The 18,178-nt window shown below is 43.5% G+C and overlaps 1 protein-coding gene across 1 annotated transcript; it reads right to left on the bottom strand.

Annotated features, from left to right (window-relative positions):
- Positions 1 to 909: 909 nt before the first annotated feature.
- TICRR (TOPBP1 interacting checkpoint and replication regulator) lies at positions 910 to 18,158 on the bottom strand. Its single transcript, XM_066328316.1, has 22 exons — positions 17,511 to 18,158; positions 16,693 to 16,984; positions 15,884 to 16,125; positions 15,380 to 15,623; positions 14,747 to 14,882; positions 13,886 to 14,028; positions 12,990 to 13,202; positions 12,189 to 12,337; positions 11,394 to 11,488; positions 10,942 to 11,035; positions 10,695 to 10,774; positions 10,133 to 10,369; positions 9,608 to 9,704; positions 9,315 to 9,387; positions 8,478 to 8,618; positions 7,886 to 7,976; positions 7,298 to 7,359; positions 6,357 to 6,512; positions 5,460 to 5,617; positions 2,961 to 5,256; positions 1,666 to 1,770; positions 910 to 1,322 (listed from the first exon to the last, which is right to left on the bottom strand). The coding sequence occupies exons 1-22, from the start codon at positions 18,156 to 18,158 to the stop codon at positions 1,204 to 1,206; spliced, it is 5,871 nt and encodes a 1,956-aa protein (XP_066184413.1). The 3' UTR covers positions 910 to 1,203.
- Positions 18,159 to 18,178: the final 20 nt, after the last annotated feature.

The following is an 18,178-nucleotide window of genomic DNA, read 5'->3' as shown; positions in this document are numbered from 1 at the left end:
GTCACCCACATCCTTTGAAGCAGGTACAGTTCTCCCAGAAGCAAAACAATCACTGTTAGCACAGGATTCTCCATCCCTTTTCCCAGCGGGAAATTAACAGCTTTCCTGCAACAAACTGTGTCCAGGAAACAAGCTCCACTCAATCCCACACAGTCCCTCAAAGCCTTAAAGACACCTAACAAATGTCTGGTTTCCCATACTTTTAAGGATGATCTCACACTATTCTTCATAGCTCTCCACCTCCTGTGCAGTCAGTAGACACAGTGGGGTGAGTTCCCCAAGGTCCTGCTATGCACAGACAGATCACTATCCCAAGGGAAAAAATTCAGCCCTTCCAATATTATGCACAATTTTAGCCCCTTGTAGGCTACATCTCAGGCACTGAACAACAGCTCTTGCTCTCATAATGGGGTTAGAACACAAATGTGTCACAGGCGACTTAAATCACTGTTTAATCCATGACTCGGGTAAAGAGTAGTCTTGAAACTGTCATTTCCAGTTATTACATCCAAGTTTTACTTCTCAAGGACACTTCCCCAAGCCAATTCTCTCTGGCTTACTGCAAGTTTGCAGAAAAGGACAATGAAGTCATTCCATCAGCATCTGCTTATCGAGAAGTAGCCAGGAGCAGATACACCAAACCATTCATGATCTGCAAAGATGTTCCCAGTTAAATTATCTTTCCCCTTTTCTGTACTCTTGGCACTTGACTAATTAATTAATCCACTTGTTATTTTCCCACTAAGCTGTGGCAAACTGGATACAATTAACAGAGGGATCCATTTAGTATCAGGACAAGACACAGCAGGAGCACACAGCTTGTTCTGTACCCATTCGCCTCCAGCATCCTCTTTTGCTGCAGCCCCATCCCTCAAGCCAAAAACAGATTTTGGATTAAAGGACACAATGAAAATTTGTATCAGTTTATTTTACAAGAAAGCTGTAGAAAAGTGACAATTCTCCCTCTTGGGCTGGGAGAATTGGATCTTCATTGTAGAACCCTAAGCTTCCTCTAGCAGAAAGACCAAGTAAGGCTTCAAACGGATGGAAGAAACCGTAAGTTTTTAGAGTGGTCCTTATTTCTACAGCCATCAGCTTGCACCCAGTCTCCTACCAACACAAGGCTGCTCCAGTCCAGCTCTGTCAAAAGGTGTGTTGTACAGCTGGGATAATACGTTTCCCATGCTGGCCTGGCTCCAAACTTCAGCTGAGCAGCTTTTTCCGTGAATAAGTCCTGCTAAGGCGATGCCTCCTGGAAGCCATGACGTGGAACGGAGACAGCTCCTGGCTGGCAGTAATTTGGACAGCATCAGATTCCTCTTCTACAAAACCAGAAAGAATACATGAAAGCTACAGTTTACCAGAATTCACTGGTGATTCCAAGAAGCCAAATACCAAGTGGAGACAACAAGAACTGAAAGTTGCACTTCCCATGTAGCTACTCTCTCTTCATTGCAACCTCTCCTTCCAAACTTCCCAGTCCATACCAAGCTGCTTGTAAGCACGTGAGACTGAGACACTGAACACAGCAGTAGCAGATACAGTCACAGGTTTTCTGCCCAAAGCCCAACCCCTAGCACAGCAAGATTTTGCTCTTATTAGCTGGAGTCAAGCAGGGAGCATAGCCAGTCTACCTGAGCCCAGCCTTTCCTAGCTAGTGCTTACCTTGAACACGCTTTCTCCGAGCTGGTGGTGGAGATAGCAGTGGAGACTGGGTCAGGGCTAGAAGGCTGCTGGCACAAAGTCCACTCTTCAGGGGTGGAGTGGAGCCTGGAAAAGCACAGTGAGATGCAGAAGCTAAACCACTCAACAACTCAAATATTAAGTCTCACACACGGCCTTTATGCTACCTCAAAACTGACATGATACTTTGATACCACTTATCAAAGTGATACAAACTCTAGGCTGTAACAGTGGTGTTTTAGCATTTGAGAAAGGTAAATGGCAGTCTAGAATCAGCTCTTAGCATATTTAATTTTCTTAGCTGGTTTAGCAGAAAATCACTTCACTTGTATTAAACACAGGTAATTCACACTGCCTGGAAGAAAACTGTTACCACCACAATGATCTAGAAATACAAACACAATGTCTGTAGGTACAGAAAGTCTCTTACAGGACCATCTGAAGGCAAAGCACCACTATTATTCATGTCCTGAATATGGATTAATGTTGCTTTAAGGTTTTGCCTTTTTTCTGTGATAATGTTGAGTAAGACACTGCCTCTGTGTACAAATCTTTCCTTGCAAGAGAAAACAGACACCAAAGCTTAGTGCAATGACTACAGAACAACACCTGCCACAGCTCCCTGTAATTTATACAACAATACTGGATTGAGTGTTTGAAATTCACAAGGCCTTGCTTACAGAGCTGAACAGCTTGTTTCACCAAGGTTAGCTAAATCCTCTGTACCCACAGCAAAAGCAAAGAGGCAGCTTAAATCTATACACCTACTGACCATTATTGCTAGCAAGGGCATCATTTCTGGTAGCACTTTCAACCGGTCCACCACCACAGACAACTGGAGCACCAGTAAACACCAACATCCACAGGACTAACCCTGCCAAGACTCCAGTCTGAAGCACTGAAGCAGCCAAGCTTTACACTTAAGATTGCTGGCTTCAGAGCTGGCTGCTGGGCAGAAGCCAGTGGCATCAACACAAACCTGAACAAATCACCAGCTGAATGTAACTGGGATCCTCTTTCTCCTCAAGTTCTCAAGACTTTCCTTTTAGTCCCTCCAGCCTCCTGCTCTTTCATATTTCTCTGATCTCTCTTCCATCCTTACATCCAGTCTGCCCATCCACATAATTATCTTCCATGTCATCTACAAGCCCCTCCCCTTTCACCTCACTCTCCCTCAGACAATTACACAGAAAACAATTGTGTTCTTGTTTTAGTCTAAGCCTCATTTTTAACCACATCTGAATTTCAGTGGAGCATCTTTCATGCCATTTAATTACCTGACAAAAGGAAGACATCATCATCCCCAAGACTACTGTGCTGGTCCAGCGTTTTGAGAGCACAGGCTCCTGGTTTCTCAGGAAGTACAGAGTCTGTCCTTGATTTATTTCTGTTGCCCTCATTCGTGGAAAAGCCAGCGAGATCCAAGCTGCCCCTTTCAGCACGTGATCTCTTGGCACTGTGACTCTCCTCCTTTTCAGGTGATAGGTAAGTAAAAACCCGCTTCCGAGACTTCAAGCCAAAAGTTCCCATGGCAGAGTCCTCATCAGCCCTTGGTTCAGAGTCACTAGGAGATGCCTGATCCTGGAGCCTGCAAATCCCTTCCAGTTCAAATTCCCCAAGAGTATTTGTTACTTTGCTGCTGCAGTGTTCTGAGATCCTCATCGTTCTCTCTCTGCCTGCTGACACCCATGACCTGTCATCAGCATTTTTCTCGCTCAGACCACAGCTCACATTAGCAGTGCTGCCTGCTGCTCTCTTCCTCCGAGGCCAGTCATTGATGGCATCAGGAGTAGTCTTCCCCTTCTGCTTTGGAGAAGGTGTCTTGAGAACTCCTGCATCCAACGGGAATGGGGAGGTGACAGTAGAGGCACAGCTTGTTGGGGTATATGACTGGCATATGTAGGTCTGTCCTGCACTTTTCCCAGGTGTACTATGGAAAGAACGGCAGCAGGATGGAGAAACACAGGCAGCTGCTAGTTTCCCTGGGTGCTTGCTGCACCAGGTCATAGCAAAATCACTGAAGGGGCTTTCTCCTCCCCTGGGTTTGCTGGCACTTGCTTCAGGTTGAACTTCCAATGATGAGCAAGAGCCAATTTTCTTAATGCGAAGCTTGGGCAGGCCTGAAGCTTGCATTTCAATTTCCACTTCGTACGTCGGAGAGCTGGCAGAAGGAAGTCTGCAGCGACTTTCAGGAGTGGAGAACTTGGCTACAAGCTGAGGCTCTGCCATGCGTGCCGCAGCCTCCCGCTGCCGCCTGTCTGCAGTGCAGCGCAGGGAATAGGCAGGAGGAGACTTCTGCATGGGAGGAGAAGGATTCAGGGCAAACCTGGAGCGTCTCTTGACACCTGGAGCCTTCAGTCCTGTACATTCTTCCCTCAGCAGAGTTCTTGCTTCCAAGTCATCGCTGACTGTTTGCAAATCACTTAGGAAGGGCTCACAGGTGTTTGCACTGCAGTTCTCCCCCTGAACTGATGGCTCACAGTTTCTCTCAGCACTCTGCGCATGTTCCTGCCCTCCAGCAAAAGGCTTTGGAGAGAAATGGTTTTCCAAGTTTTCCAAGTCCTCCCTTGAAGGAGACTTTTGAAACACTCTATCCATCTGTTTATTTTTCTCCAATACAGAAGTATTTTCAGTAACTTGGGACTGATGAAGCCGAAGGCTTTCTACAGAACAGTTACCACCACTGTCATGATGACTGTTCTCATTTTCTTGAAGTGTGACACATGTGAGGCTCTCTGCTCCAGAACTTGGTTCACGTTTGGCCTGCTTGGATGTGTGAAGCAGGGAGCTCAGCGAAGTGCCAGTAATACATGGAGTCTTTTGAGAAGATGGTTTAGATGCACCAGGTTCCCAGTCAGACTCCCCAGCCTGCGTATGGGAAGCAGAGCAGCTTGTCACAGCGTTTGTGGAACTTTCATGAAGAGGGGAACTGCAGAGAGGCTCTGGCTTCACAGCAAATTGAGGTATTTCTGTACTCAGTGGGCTGGTACATAACTTTGAACCTGGATCTTCGAGTTTCCTGGGTGTCCTTTTAGCTGCTTGAGACAACTGATCTGACTGCACCTGAATTTCCTTTGTGAGGATTTGCCTCCGAGCACTACCTGGAGATGCTAATTTTGAGAGGTATCTCAAGGAACGTCTTGGAGTCTGAAGTTCTGTAAAACACCTTTCTTGGGTGGCAGAGGGGGAAGAAGCAGCAGTTGGATTTGAATCTGCTGGAGGTAATACAGAGGCATTAAGCCCTGTGAACCCTTCACATTTTGGTGTTTGCAAGCCAGGCTCTTTGAGAGGAGGGGAAAGTGTTAGTGCTGCACAACAGTCTTCAGAAGCTACTTGCATTAAGTGAACCCTCTTGCTGTCAGTTAGAGCAGATGGAGACTTGACCCTTTGTGCAGGATGAGAAAAGTACTTTCCCAAACATTTAGCTACAGGCTGCTTAGCTGCTGGACTTTTGCCAGGTGTCTTCTCCAGCTTCTGTGGCGTCCTGTGGGCAAAGCGAGGAGATCTCCTTGGGAGCTTACTGGCAGAATTTAGTGCCTTCTGGGCAAATTTATGAGGTGTTTTTCTAGGAGTCTGCAGGGGGAAAATAATAAATTAAAGAATCATGCTTGTTCTACTCCAGGAGTATTATCTATCCATCTTCATATTTACTTCCAAAGATTTGAAACATAAAAAACCCATTGGATGAGACTTAATGAACACTAAATTTAAGATGCTGATGAATAGAGGAGAAAATGAGGATGGGAAGAAAGAGAAAGGGAGGTAACTGTTTCTACCTGACATGAGGGAAGCTCCTCTAAGTGTAAGGAATCTTTTCTTGTTCTCCTCCTTCCAGGTGAATGCTTCACTGCAGGACTACACATGTCAATGACTGCACCAAAGAAAAACCTCTTGGGAGTCTGGACAGGGGGGCTCTCTGAATGCTGGTTAAGGCCTATAACATGGAACAGCACAATTTAACTACTACAAAGTAACGTGCCACAATTGTCTGAATCACGTCAAATGGGCAGAAAAGTAGTGTAAAAAGCTCATATCCCTGGCATGTTCTTTTCTAGCCAAGAGTTAAAGCTTCACCAGAATTATTGTTATTTCCCATTATGAAATTAATATCCATCTCTAGAAAGAGCGCTCCAATGGTAAAAAAAGATACAAAATACCTCAGCCTCTTATTCTATTTATAGCTTGTAGCTTTAGATAGTTCTGGTTCATGACTAAGGATTCTAATAAGTAGAATATAAAGAACTAAGTGTCACCATTTTTAGCTGATAATCCTACTGAGAAAGCCTGCAAAGAAGATCCCATCAGTCACTGCTTTATTCTGCCACAGAGTAGACTGAAAGTAAGCTATAGGATTTCTGTCCCATATTTTACATGGATTTCACTGCATTTAAGGAATGCAGACTGACAATCAGTGGTACTCTGTAAAAAGAGCCTGACTGGTTTGTTAAGTTGGCAGTGAATTCATCATAGAAATAGCTGCCTTACCACCCTCAAAATTCAGATCACCAATTAAAAAATAATTACTGAGGATGAATTTCTGTCTACAGAAGGTATTACATGACAGCTCTTAGCTTCTTACAGTCTCTTATAGAGCCAAATCAAATCAAACTCAGAGCTATCCATGCCAGCTTTTTAGATCAGCAGTATCAGCCTGCTGAAATCCCACTCAGTACCTTCTACATCCTGCAGTTTACAGCTCTCCTTTTCTTGTCCCTGGTGGAGGTGCTGTGAATTGTTTGAGCTGAGCTGTGTAGTGGAATAGAAAGCACCAGAGCAGGTCCTATTCAAAGACAGCTGTTTGATGCGTGGGCTTCTCCTCAAACCTGCTTCTGAAAAGGCAAAGACATTGGAGACTGAGCCTTCTTTCCCCCTCAGCAATGGGCACATCATCAGTTCACAACTGCAAGGAACATACTCTCAGAATAAAATTCTCTACAGATACCTATTCAACCCAGAAAGGCAAGCAGGTGAAGAAAAGATTCAGTTTTCTTGAGGATTTGGAATATTTATGCATACAAACCACCTTCTAAAGTAGGATGCCCCTCCTCTAACTCATGATCACTGTCATTCCTCTTCAGCAATTATATGGAAAGGAATGCTAGAAAAGCCATGTTCAATGCAGGTTACATTCAAGTTAAAAGACTGGTTAATGCTCTTGTCTCTTTGCCAGCATTTTCATTTTCCCGTTTGCCCAGACATGCTGGTTTTTTCTTCCCTTCTGGGGAAAAGGAACAGCAGTAGCCAGTATCAGAGACACTCCCCAGAGCCAGGTGGCTGTCTGTTACAGCAGAAATCAGAGCAGGGTCACAACACAACATGGTGAAGTTACATTAAAAATAAGCATGTGCTGGTTTGACAGTAATTATAGCAGCTCAGAACCTTGTTCACCCTTCAAGTCCTTCATGTTTTTTCATTCAAAAGACTTACTACCTACCTCTCTTTCTTAACTTCTATTGTCCAGAGCTGTTAAAGCAGTGAGCAGCAACTGGTTCTATCAGAACAGAACAGTACAAGACTTTTGGACTGACTTCTCATGACTTAGCCAAATCAAAGCACACTCATCTTACAAGCTACGACATGGCCAAACCACCTTTAATGAAAAATCAGTGCTTACCATATATGGCCTTCTCTGGAGATTCTTCTACAACACCACTGTCACAACCTGGATCAGAAGACCTTGAGAAACAACAGACATTTTGGGCTTAGCATACTGAGCACATTTACAGGAACAGAACTTGCCACAGAGACTGAAAAGCAGTACTCTACTCTACACCAATGTATTGCTTTGAGGACTACTCTAAGTGAGCAATTAGTGAGCACTTTGCCTCTTACTGACATGTAATTAAGTATGGGTAGCTCTCTAGATGTACAGTTAACAGTTCTACATGAAAGAAAATGCTACAATTCAGCCTGGACTCCACAAAATACAGCAGGAGCCTTGTCTTCAGAAGCCCTTGGATCAGCAACTGAACCTAAACAGACATTTAGCTGCAGGACTTAAAGCAGCCTCACTTACATGATGAAAAAGCAGTATTTCCCCGTACTTAAGCAATGGGATTTATCATCCACTGGGTCTCTTACTGCCTGAAGTGAAGATCATCTTTGACCACAACAATACCTGGTAATTCTGCTCATAACCATTAATTAGGCATCCATTAATTAGATAGCAAATACTTACTGAAGAAATTCAGAAAGAACTCACCGGCCTTTGATCTGCTTGTGTAGGAGTCTCCTGGACACCTGCTTATGTAGTGGTGTTTCTGCAACTCTCTTGGTCAATAACTTGTGATGATCTAAAAACACACATAAGAGCTAGAACATCCCACAATTATAAAGCACTTGGAACAAATAAATAAATACAGTTTTGTACAGGCTTAAGCTCAAGAATGACAGTCAATATAAAATCTCTGTGCTGTCTCCCAGCACACACAAGCTATCATTATTTCAGTCCAGTGTCTACACCTCCCTCCCACTCCCTCAATATTATTAATAGTACATCAGACCTAGTTAACCTACTGAGATAAAGAATTAAATTATCTTTACTTCACAAATCCTTTTTTAAACAAACTTTTTTAACTTTAATTTTCTTTATGAGATGTAAAGAGTTCAGTAAAAACAGGTTTCAGTTTCAATACCATCGTTATTCCCCCTCCAAACACCACAGCAATGACCTCCTTTTATGCTTTATTAAAAACAGATCATAATTGTTTCATAGAACTGAGCATGCAAAAATAGGAATTTTAGCAAAAGTTCTTCCACAATAATCCTACATAGGCAAGTCATACCCTACCTACCTTTGTTGCCCTCACTGGTGCATTTGTATTTTAGGCCTTCCACAGCAGATACTGACTGGCTTCTAAGCATCTTTTTCAGCGACCTTTTTGATGGTGAAAGTACCTCTTCATTGAAGAGATTCCTCCTCACCTTTGTAACCTCTGTGAGGCAAGAAAAGCAAAAAAAGACCAAATTACAAAGAAAAGCAGAAGAAAAAAAAAAAGAAAGAAAAAAAAATTACAAAGGTAATTTTATCAGGCCACTAGGGATAGAACAATATACCAGCACGGACAGACAACTTTTTAGAGGCTAAAAACCTTTGAAAAATTGTTTTTTCTGCTACTGGAACATGTCCTCCTCTAAATCCATTCCAGCCTTCTCATCTGAATTTGTATTATTTGTATTATTCCAGCAATAAGCTACAAGCAGATGCCATAGCAGCAAAAGCAGACAGTGAGTGTCCCATGTGGAACATTAGGTGCACTACAAAATCTCAACGAAAGCATATCTTGGTTCAGAGAACACGTGAGATTTATTTTTATTTAGTATTTGTGGGGATATATCCTATTTTCAGATATAGTTCGTTCTTGTCCCCATTTTATTTTCAGGACAGAGAAGATGGAAATAATTTCAAGAGTCAAGGTTCTCTTTTGAGGACACAAAATTTAAGTTTTCTGCGTACGAGTCCATAGAATACCATGTATTTTTTTCCCCTCAAAGTTCTTGCACAACTCAGCAAAGCTTCCTTCAGATTTCCAGAATGCCTCAGCATAATTTCATCATGGCTCAGTAAAATTTACAGGGACAACATGTGCTGAAGATGCACCTTTCCATGATCAAGCCAGAAGTCAATATACCTTGCACTGCCTCTTTCTGCAACAAAGGCATCTGCTGGGACTTCTCAGTGGCAGGGTAAGAACGTAAGTTCTCCTGAAACAAACAAGAAATCGGCCTCAGCAGCACTGCAATGTTATGTGTAAGTATGAGTATTAACTGTAAGTTTTGAACCAACTGTTATTTCAATTTCGCCTTCAAAACAATTTCATTTTTGTACAGCTGATACAGGGCACACTTACCAAGGGAATACAGAGCAAGAGTTTTTGCAGTCAAGCATCACAACTCACACACAGCCCTTCTGGAAGAGTTTTACCTTTCTGATGGGGTTCTTGGCTACTTTGGGAATCTCAATTTGACGCAAGTTCTGTGGTGCTTCTGTCATGCTCCTGTGCCTGGTTAACACATTATTCCTTTAGAAAATACACAAAAAATAAGTTAAAATAATATCAAAAGCACATTTGTCAACCTATTGACACACCTATTGACTTAGGTGTGACTCAAGAGATAGGAAGTGTTTAGCTAAATTCAGATTGCAAACTGTGTTGATACCTCACTTACTACAACACTGGGATATGATTTGCAATATAAAAAGCTATTCCTAAAGTTGCCATTGGAATGCATTCACAATTTGCTACTATGAACACAGAACCCCCACCACAGATCTCCTGTAAATCACTTTTAACTTTAACAATATTGATCAGCTATTGCACAGCATAACATGCTTTTCCTCTCATGGAAGATGCTTCTGAAATCTACTTTTGCATAAGATACAAACACAGAATCAAGATTGTATTTTTTTATAGTCAACAAAAAGGTGCCTCCTGTTTGGAATTCCTACCTTCTCTTTTTGGCAGATCTGGTGCGCAGCTCCTCCAGCTGATCACTCTCAGTGCAAACAGCACTGGGAGTTAAGACAGATGACAAGGAGGGAGGAAGGCCGGGAGATTGGCTATCCAGAGTCATAGAGTCATCACTGAAGAAGTCTGAAGGCAGAACAGACGCCAGCTTTGGGGGTATTTGTGTACCCAGACCATAATAAATGTCTCCAAGAGTCTTCGGTATAGAATTCATGTACCTGGAGCACCAGAGAGAACCCACATGAAATATACCCCTCCTCAAAACTGTTGGTATTTCAAACCCAAGGTGTGAACTAAATTCTTGTTCTTACATGTCAATTTAAAAACAATAAACTGAATATAAAACTGGGGTTTTTAACTGGTTTACTTGCTTATCAGCTACTTTTTCTTTAACCAAAATATAAGTGTAATAAAGATAACATGTCTAAATTTCTGAGAATTACAAAGATGCAGTGAATCAAAGCTGTTGATTGCTTTTTACTCACAGACAACATCCAACCCAAACCACAGTCCCCAGCAACAAAGTCATGCTGAAGAACTTACAATTCTAATATTTCCTCTAGAAACTTTGTAAGATAGGCTGGGTCTTCAGTCAGACATAAAATGCGCAGCATATCTGTCACCTGGAAGAAGAAGTCAGGTGGCAAAAGGGATTAAGGTTTGACAGCTGCAGCACCAGATATTTTAGTAAGGAATATAAAGTGTTAGCGTAAAATCAAAGGAAAAGCAGGTTCCAGGTCTGCATTTCTAGTGCCATGCAGAAACACAACCTGGTTTATACTTTACTTGCCTCTTCTAACAGCTGCTCCATTTCCTCAGCGTTGCTCTGCAGTGAAGGGCACTGAAGGCACAACTCAAGGCGCAAAAACACCTGAAGTCGGCACCTAAGGAGACAAGCAATTATCCAGCACCTCTTCTTCTAATGGAAACAGCAGATTTACTGCAAAAGGTGTGCTCAAAAAAGCAATGGGAAGGAAAGTGGTTCCTTTTGACAGCAAAATTTAGTTAGCATTTCATTTTGGTGGCAAGGGAGATGCCTCATTCCAGATATAGGCTGCAGTGCTTATCACACAGCATGGGTATGTTTGCATTTAATGAAATGGTTTTACTGCAACCAGAGATTCCCCTTGAAATATTTGCCCCATGTAAATACTTTTCCAGTTGTACAAAAAAACCACCATTAAAAACTGCTAACCAACTCCACAGTATCTCAGAGGCTGAAGTAAATACAGTGTCTCATACTCTCTGACTTTGGTCTCCTTCTGTGAGCCATGCTGTTGTCTGAGCATTTTGCTGGTCTTCAGGAGAAGGTTTCTGACTCTTCCCACACAGGCCACCTGCAGACACAAAGACAGCAAGAACTTCAAAACTGTTTCCCGTCCCCCAGTTTGCCCCCCACATCTATTCTTTTAGAAGTACAGTTTTTTCCTTTTCTTTCAAGGAAAGAAATTACTTTTCCTCTTAGTAGCAAAGTTATGTCATAGAACAACTTAGAGCTTGAAATCACAGAGGTCTCTTGCTTGCAGCTTCAGACCTTCTTCTCTCTGGATCCACTTTGGATTTGTCTCTCATTGTTTTTGTTAAATTAATCACAGGTTTACCAGTTTTGGTTTCAGACTATTGTAAGCCTATGAAGAGTGCTAAACAATTGTGTTTGAACAATTTCTCTTTCCTGGCAAAGCCAGGCCTAGATTTGCCATGTAATGCAAAAACAAAAGATGCACTTTCTTTAAAATACAGTTTGCAAGAATGTATTTTTTAAAATACTGTCTTTGAAATGAGAATTGGTAAGGTCATCAATGTAAAGAAAAAATACCTTGCAACATTTAGCAAAGTTGTAAACTGATAACTGAACTGGATTTTCCTACATTTTTTACAAGCATCCAGTTCCTCACGATTGAGTCCTCACAGACAGAAGCAGTCAGTGACCATGGTGCAACTCCACATATAACTTCAGGGAACATGAAGGAAAGGTAGCCCAAAATAGTAAAAATTCTTCCAGAACAGTAACAACCCTGCCCACATGCTCTTACCTACCTCTTTCTCTTTGGCATCTTGTATTTTCAAGAACTTTTTAATGGCCATGATCATATTCTGGGCACACACAGATGAGGGAATTCCCTCAGCAACAGCCTTTTGGTAGCTTGCAGTCAAGTGGGACTGCAGCTCCTCCTCTGTTTGGAAGTCTGCAAGGAAATAGTCTCTGTTAACTACATGCATGTTCACCACACCTCACTGATAAAATACCCATCCCAGCTGAAGCAGAAAACAGAGGAAGTAATAATAAATATTTCCTCCAGCAATAATGCATCCAGACCACAGCACTTAACAGAGGCAGTCCCAGGTCCAGGCCCATGACATATTATAAGCTAAATCAATCCTATAATCAACGATGTTTGCTTAAGACCAGCAAACGTTCAAGCTACTGTAGCAGTCAATAAATGCTCTTTATTTCTGTCTAATTAGTAAACAGGACTACATTTCCAGTTTTACTTTGATGAGTGCTTCCCTCTACTTCTCTCGGTTAAAAAATTTTTAAAGTAAATCCTTATTGCTTTTTGCAGATGGATACAAGACAAGAAACTAACCCCAGAAACAGCTGTAACACTAGTTTGTAAAGAATCAGAAGCTAAATGGCAGAAGGATGGAAAAAATGTCTACTCTTTGCCATGCTGAAGATAGAGAAACTCAGACACTGATCTGCTCCTCAATACTGAATACTCCATTATTATACTATGGCCTCCCCTCCATAAAAATCCTCTGTGACTCCTATATCAGGATATCAAGAGTTCATATGGGATGCATCAGGACAGAATGGCAACAGGATTTAACACCCACCAATTGATATTTTAAGTGCTTTTGCCTTTCCTTCCACCTTTTCATCCAATCTTTTTGCTGAAAGCTTCTGTGGAACCTTCTCATTCACTGTTGGTGGCACAGCATCAGGTTGAAACTTCTGAGCTTTTACATTCAGTCTTGCTGCATTGAGCATCTGCAGGGATCTGGGCATGGTCTTCATCTTCTGCCTAACTGGAGTTCGGGGAACCCCACCTGCAATGCCACAAAATAGAGTTCTACCATCAGGCACATTGGGGCAGGAACTCCATCCAAGGCAGAGAAAAAAACTGTGAACTTAGTAAACTCCCAGAGGAAAACATGGCCCAAAAGGTTGGTCTTTCTTCATGAAATCAACATACAGGCAGTGTAGCAGGCAGCTACTTCTCCAAGTAAAAATCCAGGTGCATACTGCTCTGCATAAGTTACAAAGGTTTAATCAGAAGTTATATATATAGGCAGCAATCTTATGTCACAGAAATAGAAGCAGCTGACAGAGCAGGACTTACAGACACATGAGGCTAGGGTAAAGTCAGCTGTGGTTAGTGTAGAGAAATGCAACAATCACACTCTTCTAGAAGAAAGAGTTTTATTTCTCTAATCAGAACAAAACTGAGAGGTTGCAATATTTACTAGTAGTTAGAGCAGTCCCTGTTTCAACAGCTAATTAAACTGCAGAGCTCTGCATGCTGCTTTTAACAGTTCTGTCAGTCCTTGCACAGCCTTAAATTACAATAATGGGAGTTCTACTACAAGACAAACCTAATATTAATAAGTAAATGAGACTGTCCCTAAATAAAAAAATTCTAAAACATGCTATTACTTAGAGTACATATCTCTGGGGTTCATGCATTATCTTTTATTGACAACATGCACACATAATCCCAAAGTATACATACGTCTCTTTTTGTGATTTCCTGGTCCAGCTGCAGCAGAGGTTTCACTGAATTTTCTCTGGTACAGCTCAGACAGACTTTCTGAGAGCTCCACATCAGATTGGTGTGCATCATCCTTCCTGTTAGCACAAGGAACCTGCAGGAGTCTATATGAAAGAACAATACTGTTATCAAAAAAAGGTGGGAGTAGGAGGCATATCCCTTCTTCCGTATGGACAGAAACAAGGTTTTCCTAGATTCCAGCCTGCAGCAACATAGTGCAAGTAGCACACACTAGTAACACTTCCAGCACCTGTTCCCCAACACACTTAGGAGATGCAGAAAACCAATACCCTCATAAAATGCTGGAAACAAGCATTACATTAATGTACAATGGATATGGCACTGACCTGTACCACAAAACTAAATGAGCAGCTTTGTGCTTTCTCAACTATCCTGCATTAAGCTCTTTTGTTTCACTCAGCAAGCTCTTTGAAGAAAGCAGGCTTATTCATTCCAAATGAACACCAACTGTGAGAACACAGCCACATCTTCAGTACCTTTTACTGGATCTCACCATCCCATAAAAGCTGAAGTCTGTCATTTCACAAGTAGCTTAAGGTCACTTTAAGTGACCTTTATAACTCCTGAAACTAGCAAGATTCTAATCCATGCAAACTGATACCCAAACATCCTGTTCCCAGTTTCTTTTGTCCATATGTCTCACTGCTGGGAAACAACAGATAAGCCACCAGTAAACTGAGTAGAGAAATAAAAGCAGTAGAGAGGTACTTAATTCTAGAACTCTAAGCAAGGCTACAGCCATACTCCCTTAACAGGAAGCAGAAATCCTTGATAATTGCTCAGAGATCTTCAGAAAAATACCTGAATGACTCCATCAGATCCAAGCTTGCCCCACAAGCATTGGATGCAGGATACCATGCTTCCAGCACTGAAGGATGCCAGCCCCCTGTATGGGACAGCTCCCGCTGGACCCACTCTGGCACTGGAGCTTCTCCTGCTGTAAGCACACACACACACACAAAAATCAGAAAAGCTGAACTAAGTGGCAGAAGGTCCCAGCTTTCATAGAAGCTCTAAGACAGAGGTTCCCAAACCTTTGATCCTGGAGAGACAATTTCATAGTCAATACATCAGAAGATGAGGAGAGTCACTCTAACACAAAACACACATGTAAATGAAGCCTCCTCGCTGCAGTCCCACCCAAAGGCTTTACTGGCCAGGGATGGCCCATGTGACACATTTTAGGAAGCCTTCTTCTAAAAACATGCCCACAGGCACATGTAGCTGTGCTTTATCTGCAAGCTAATGGAAACTAATACTCTGTCAATAAAACAGAAAGCTACATCCATTTCTGCATCACATCACCATTGCTCCACAATGACCAAGTCCCAAAAAAGAGACTCCTCAAGGACAAAATCATTAACTTTATATTTTTTTCACTGCAGATCTGGAGATGATCAAAAGATGGCAAGTTTTGTATTTTTTGACACCTACCCAGACTGGCCAGAGAATCTTCCACTGACATGTCAATTTTACTCAACACACTATTCACAATCTCTGGCAGGTGAGTAGCACAGTTTTGGGAAGAGTCTTCCACTACAGCTCCTTCAAGGCTGCATCCCTGAATTTCAGCAGACTTCTCAGGACCAAGCACAGTCAGAACTGCAGTATCCTCAGAAAGTGGTGACAGAACAGCAGTGCGGGGGCACCAAGGTTCAGACAGAGATACTTCAGCAATCTGCATTTTAAAAGAAAAAAAAAAAAAAAGGAAAAGAGTTTACATCATCTAGAAATACAGAGACCTAAGGGGCACAGATACTTTACAAGCAGCTTATAGAGTTATACAGAGTTACATGATCTAAAAAAAAATAATTCTGAATTTAGCTTCAAATGAGCAATTTGCAGTGCAGTGTCTATTACTGCCTTCACAACTGCCACCCTTTTTGTCACAGTTCATTTCAGAGCATGTATTAGTTTAAGGCAAAGAGGACGATTTACCATGTGCAGTCCTTCAGCCACCAGACTCCTCAACAGGTGATGAAACAGAGACCTGTTACATTCTCCCTGCTCAGCCTGTGAGCTCTGCAGTATCCAGCTCTCTGTGAGGAAGTGGCCAGCCTGTGCCAAGCTCCAACCTGTCAAGCTTCCTTTCACAACAATGCTGACTGGACACTGAAGTTGTCTTTGGCTCATGGCAAGAGGTTCCAGGATCACAGCACAGCTTTCCTGCTTCTTCTCACCTGTGCAAGAATAGGATAAAGTCTGAAAGCAAGTAAAAAAAGTTTTCCCATCAATGTCAAATTCTGACATTCAATGTCAAAAGAGTTCTAAGATTAAACAGGGATTAAGCAGTAGATATACTCTACAGCGTGCTACAGAACTGACCTCCTTCCCATGCCCTCAAAGAGCTGAGTGCATGGAAAGGCCACTAAAGAAAGACCACATGCATACTGCATGCTGCTTTACACCTAATCTGTTTTCTTTAGAAGGGTTTTTAATATGTGTTCTTTCTTAGCTAAATTAAATAACTGTAAGAGAGAGTACACCTCTATAAGATGGGACCAGCAAAGAGCACTTCATCCAAACTTCTAGGAGCATGGAAGACTGAAAAGGCTAAATCAGAAATGTGGGCTAATAGTTTTCATATCAGAAGCAGAGCACAAGCAGAACTTTAAAAATAACACAAAACACCTAGACTTTTAAATATCTTCCACACACAGTATTCACAAAGGAAACTCATCAAGGACCCTGCATGAGAGACCAGTTGCTACCATGCTACATCTATATTTTTTTCCTTTTTTTATTACCAGGCATGCTGAGAAACAACGTTCCTTCCTGCTGGGGAAACACTGATCGATACCCGGATGGCCTGGAGAACAAACAGTTCAAAGTTGCATCCAGGGGCAGGAGTGTGGCCCAAGGCACAGCCTGTGGCACTGGGAACAACCCGAAGTCCCCAAGGAAGCCAGGAGCAGCATCATCTGCCCTGGAGTGACTCAGACAGTGCACCAAGGTTTCTGCCGGCAAAATGGTGCCTCCCATCTGACAAATCACTTCAAACATCGTCCAGTAGCCACCATGATCCGGGCATTCGATCAGCTGAAACAGAAGTAACAGAGAGGTTACTCAGGTGGCAGTGAGAGAGCTTTCATGATAACAAATAAAGACTGCCCTTTTTCAGAAAAGCTGGCATATGAAACATATCCATAACATCTAAACACGGTGCCTTCTGAGTGTTTTCATGGACTTTATCAGCCTTCATAGGAACCTAACAAAGTAAATACTATTCCCAGTGAATTAAAAGCTAACAATATTTTCAAGCTATTTTTTTAAAAATCTGGTATCTACACACCTGAACTATCAGGCTGCTTATCTGCAATTCTGAACAGCTGTAATACCCCTCTTAAGTCAAAGCACAAGACATCCCATCAATAAACACTGTACAGCTACTCCACCGCAAACATATCTCAGTCTCCACGTGGATAATTCCATTCCAGATTTCCGGCCCTTGCTGAAGATTATGCGGTAGTAAGTGAACCTTGGCGTGGTTCCCTACCACCCAAAGATTACTTATACCAGAAAGCCGCGTGGCAGATGTCCCGCCAGCGCGGTGTAACCTCGTTACCTGTGCCCAGTCGGCAGTGTCCACCCAGAACAGGGTGATTTTCTGTTCCACAAGCAACTCCTGGACACTCTTGGGCAGGAGTTTCTCCGCCAGCTCCTGCGCCGTGGGCGGCTCTGCAGGGGAAGAACGGGCATCGTTCCCCCACAGGAATTGCCGGAGCTCCCTCCGCGAGTGCGGGCAGGGGGAGAACAGGAACACGGCGTTCACGAAGCCCTCCGGCGGCGCCTCCGTGGGCTCTCCGGCGGCCAGCCCCGTCCTGCGGCTCCTGCGGGGCGGCTTGGCGGGGGACGCGATCTCCGGGCGGTCCCACTGGAAGTCGAGCAGCGTCTCCTTGAGCCCGCTGTGCGTGAGGGCGGCGCGCGGCGCGGGGCCGGGCAGGGCGGCGGGGGCCCGTGCCCCGATCCGCTCCGCCAGCTCCTCCTCGAACCGCTCCCAGGCGCGGGGGCCCGGCGGGCGGAACCCGCCGCCCCGCGAGGCGCCGCCGCGGCCGCCGAGCGAGTCGAAGAAGCGGAAGGCCCAGCGCAGGCGGGAGAGGCCGAAGCGGCAGCCCAGGAGGGTGAGGAGGCGGAGGGCGCCGCGCTGGAGCCGCTCGCGGCGCGCGGGGCCCGCGGTGTCCAGCAGGAACACGGCGCTGTGCGAGCACGACATGGCGCGGACACCTCACGCCG

This window comes from Sylvia atricapilla, chromosome 13 (genome assembly GCF_009819655.1).
Source record: "Sylvia atricapilla isolate bSylAtr1 chromosome 13, bSylAtr1.pri, whole genome shotgun sequence".
NCBI classification, from domain to species: Eukaryota; Metazoa; Chordata; class Aves; order Passeriformes; family Sylviidae; genus Sylvia; species Sylvia atricapilla.
Note: the sequence above shows the minus strand (reverse complement) of the source record. Positions and strands in the feature narration are given on the sequence as shown.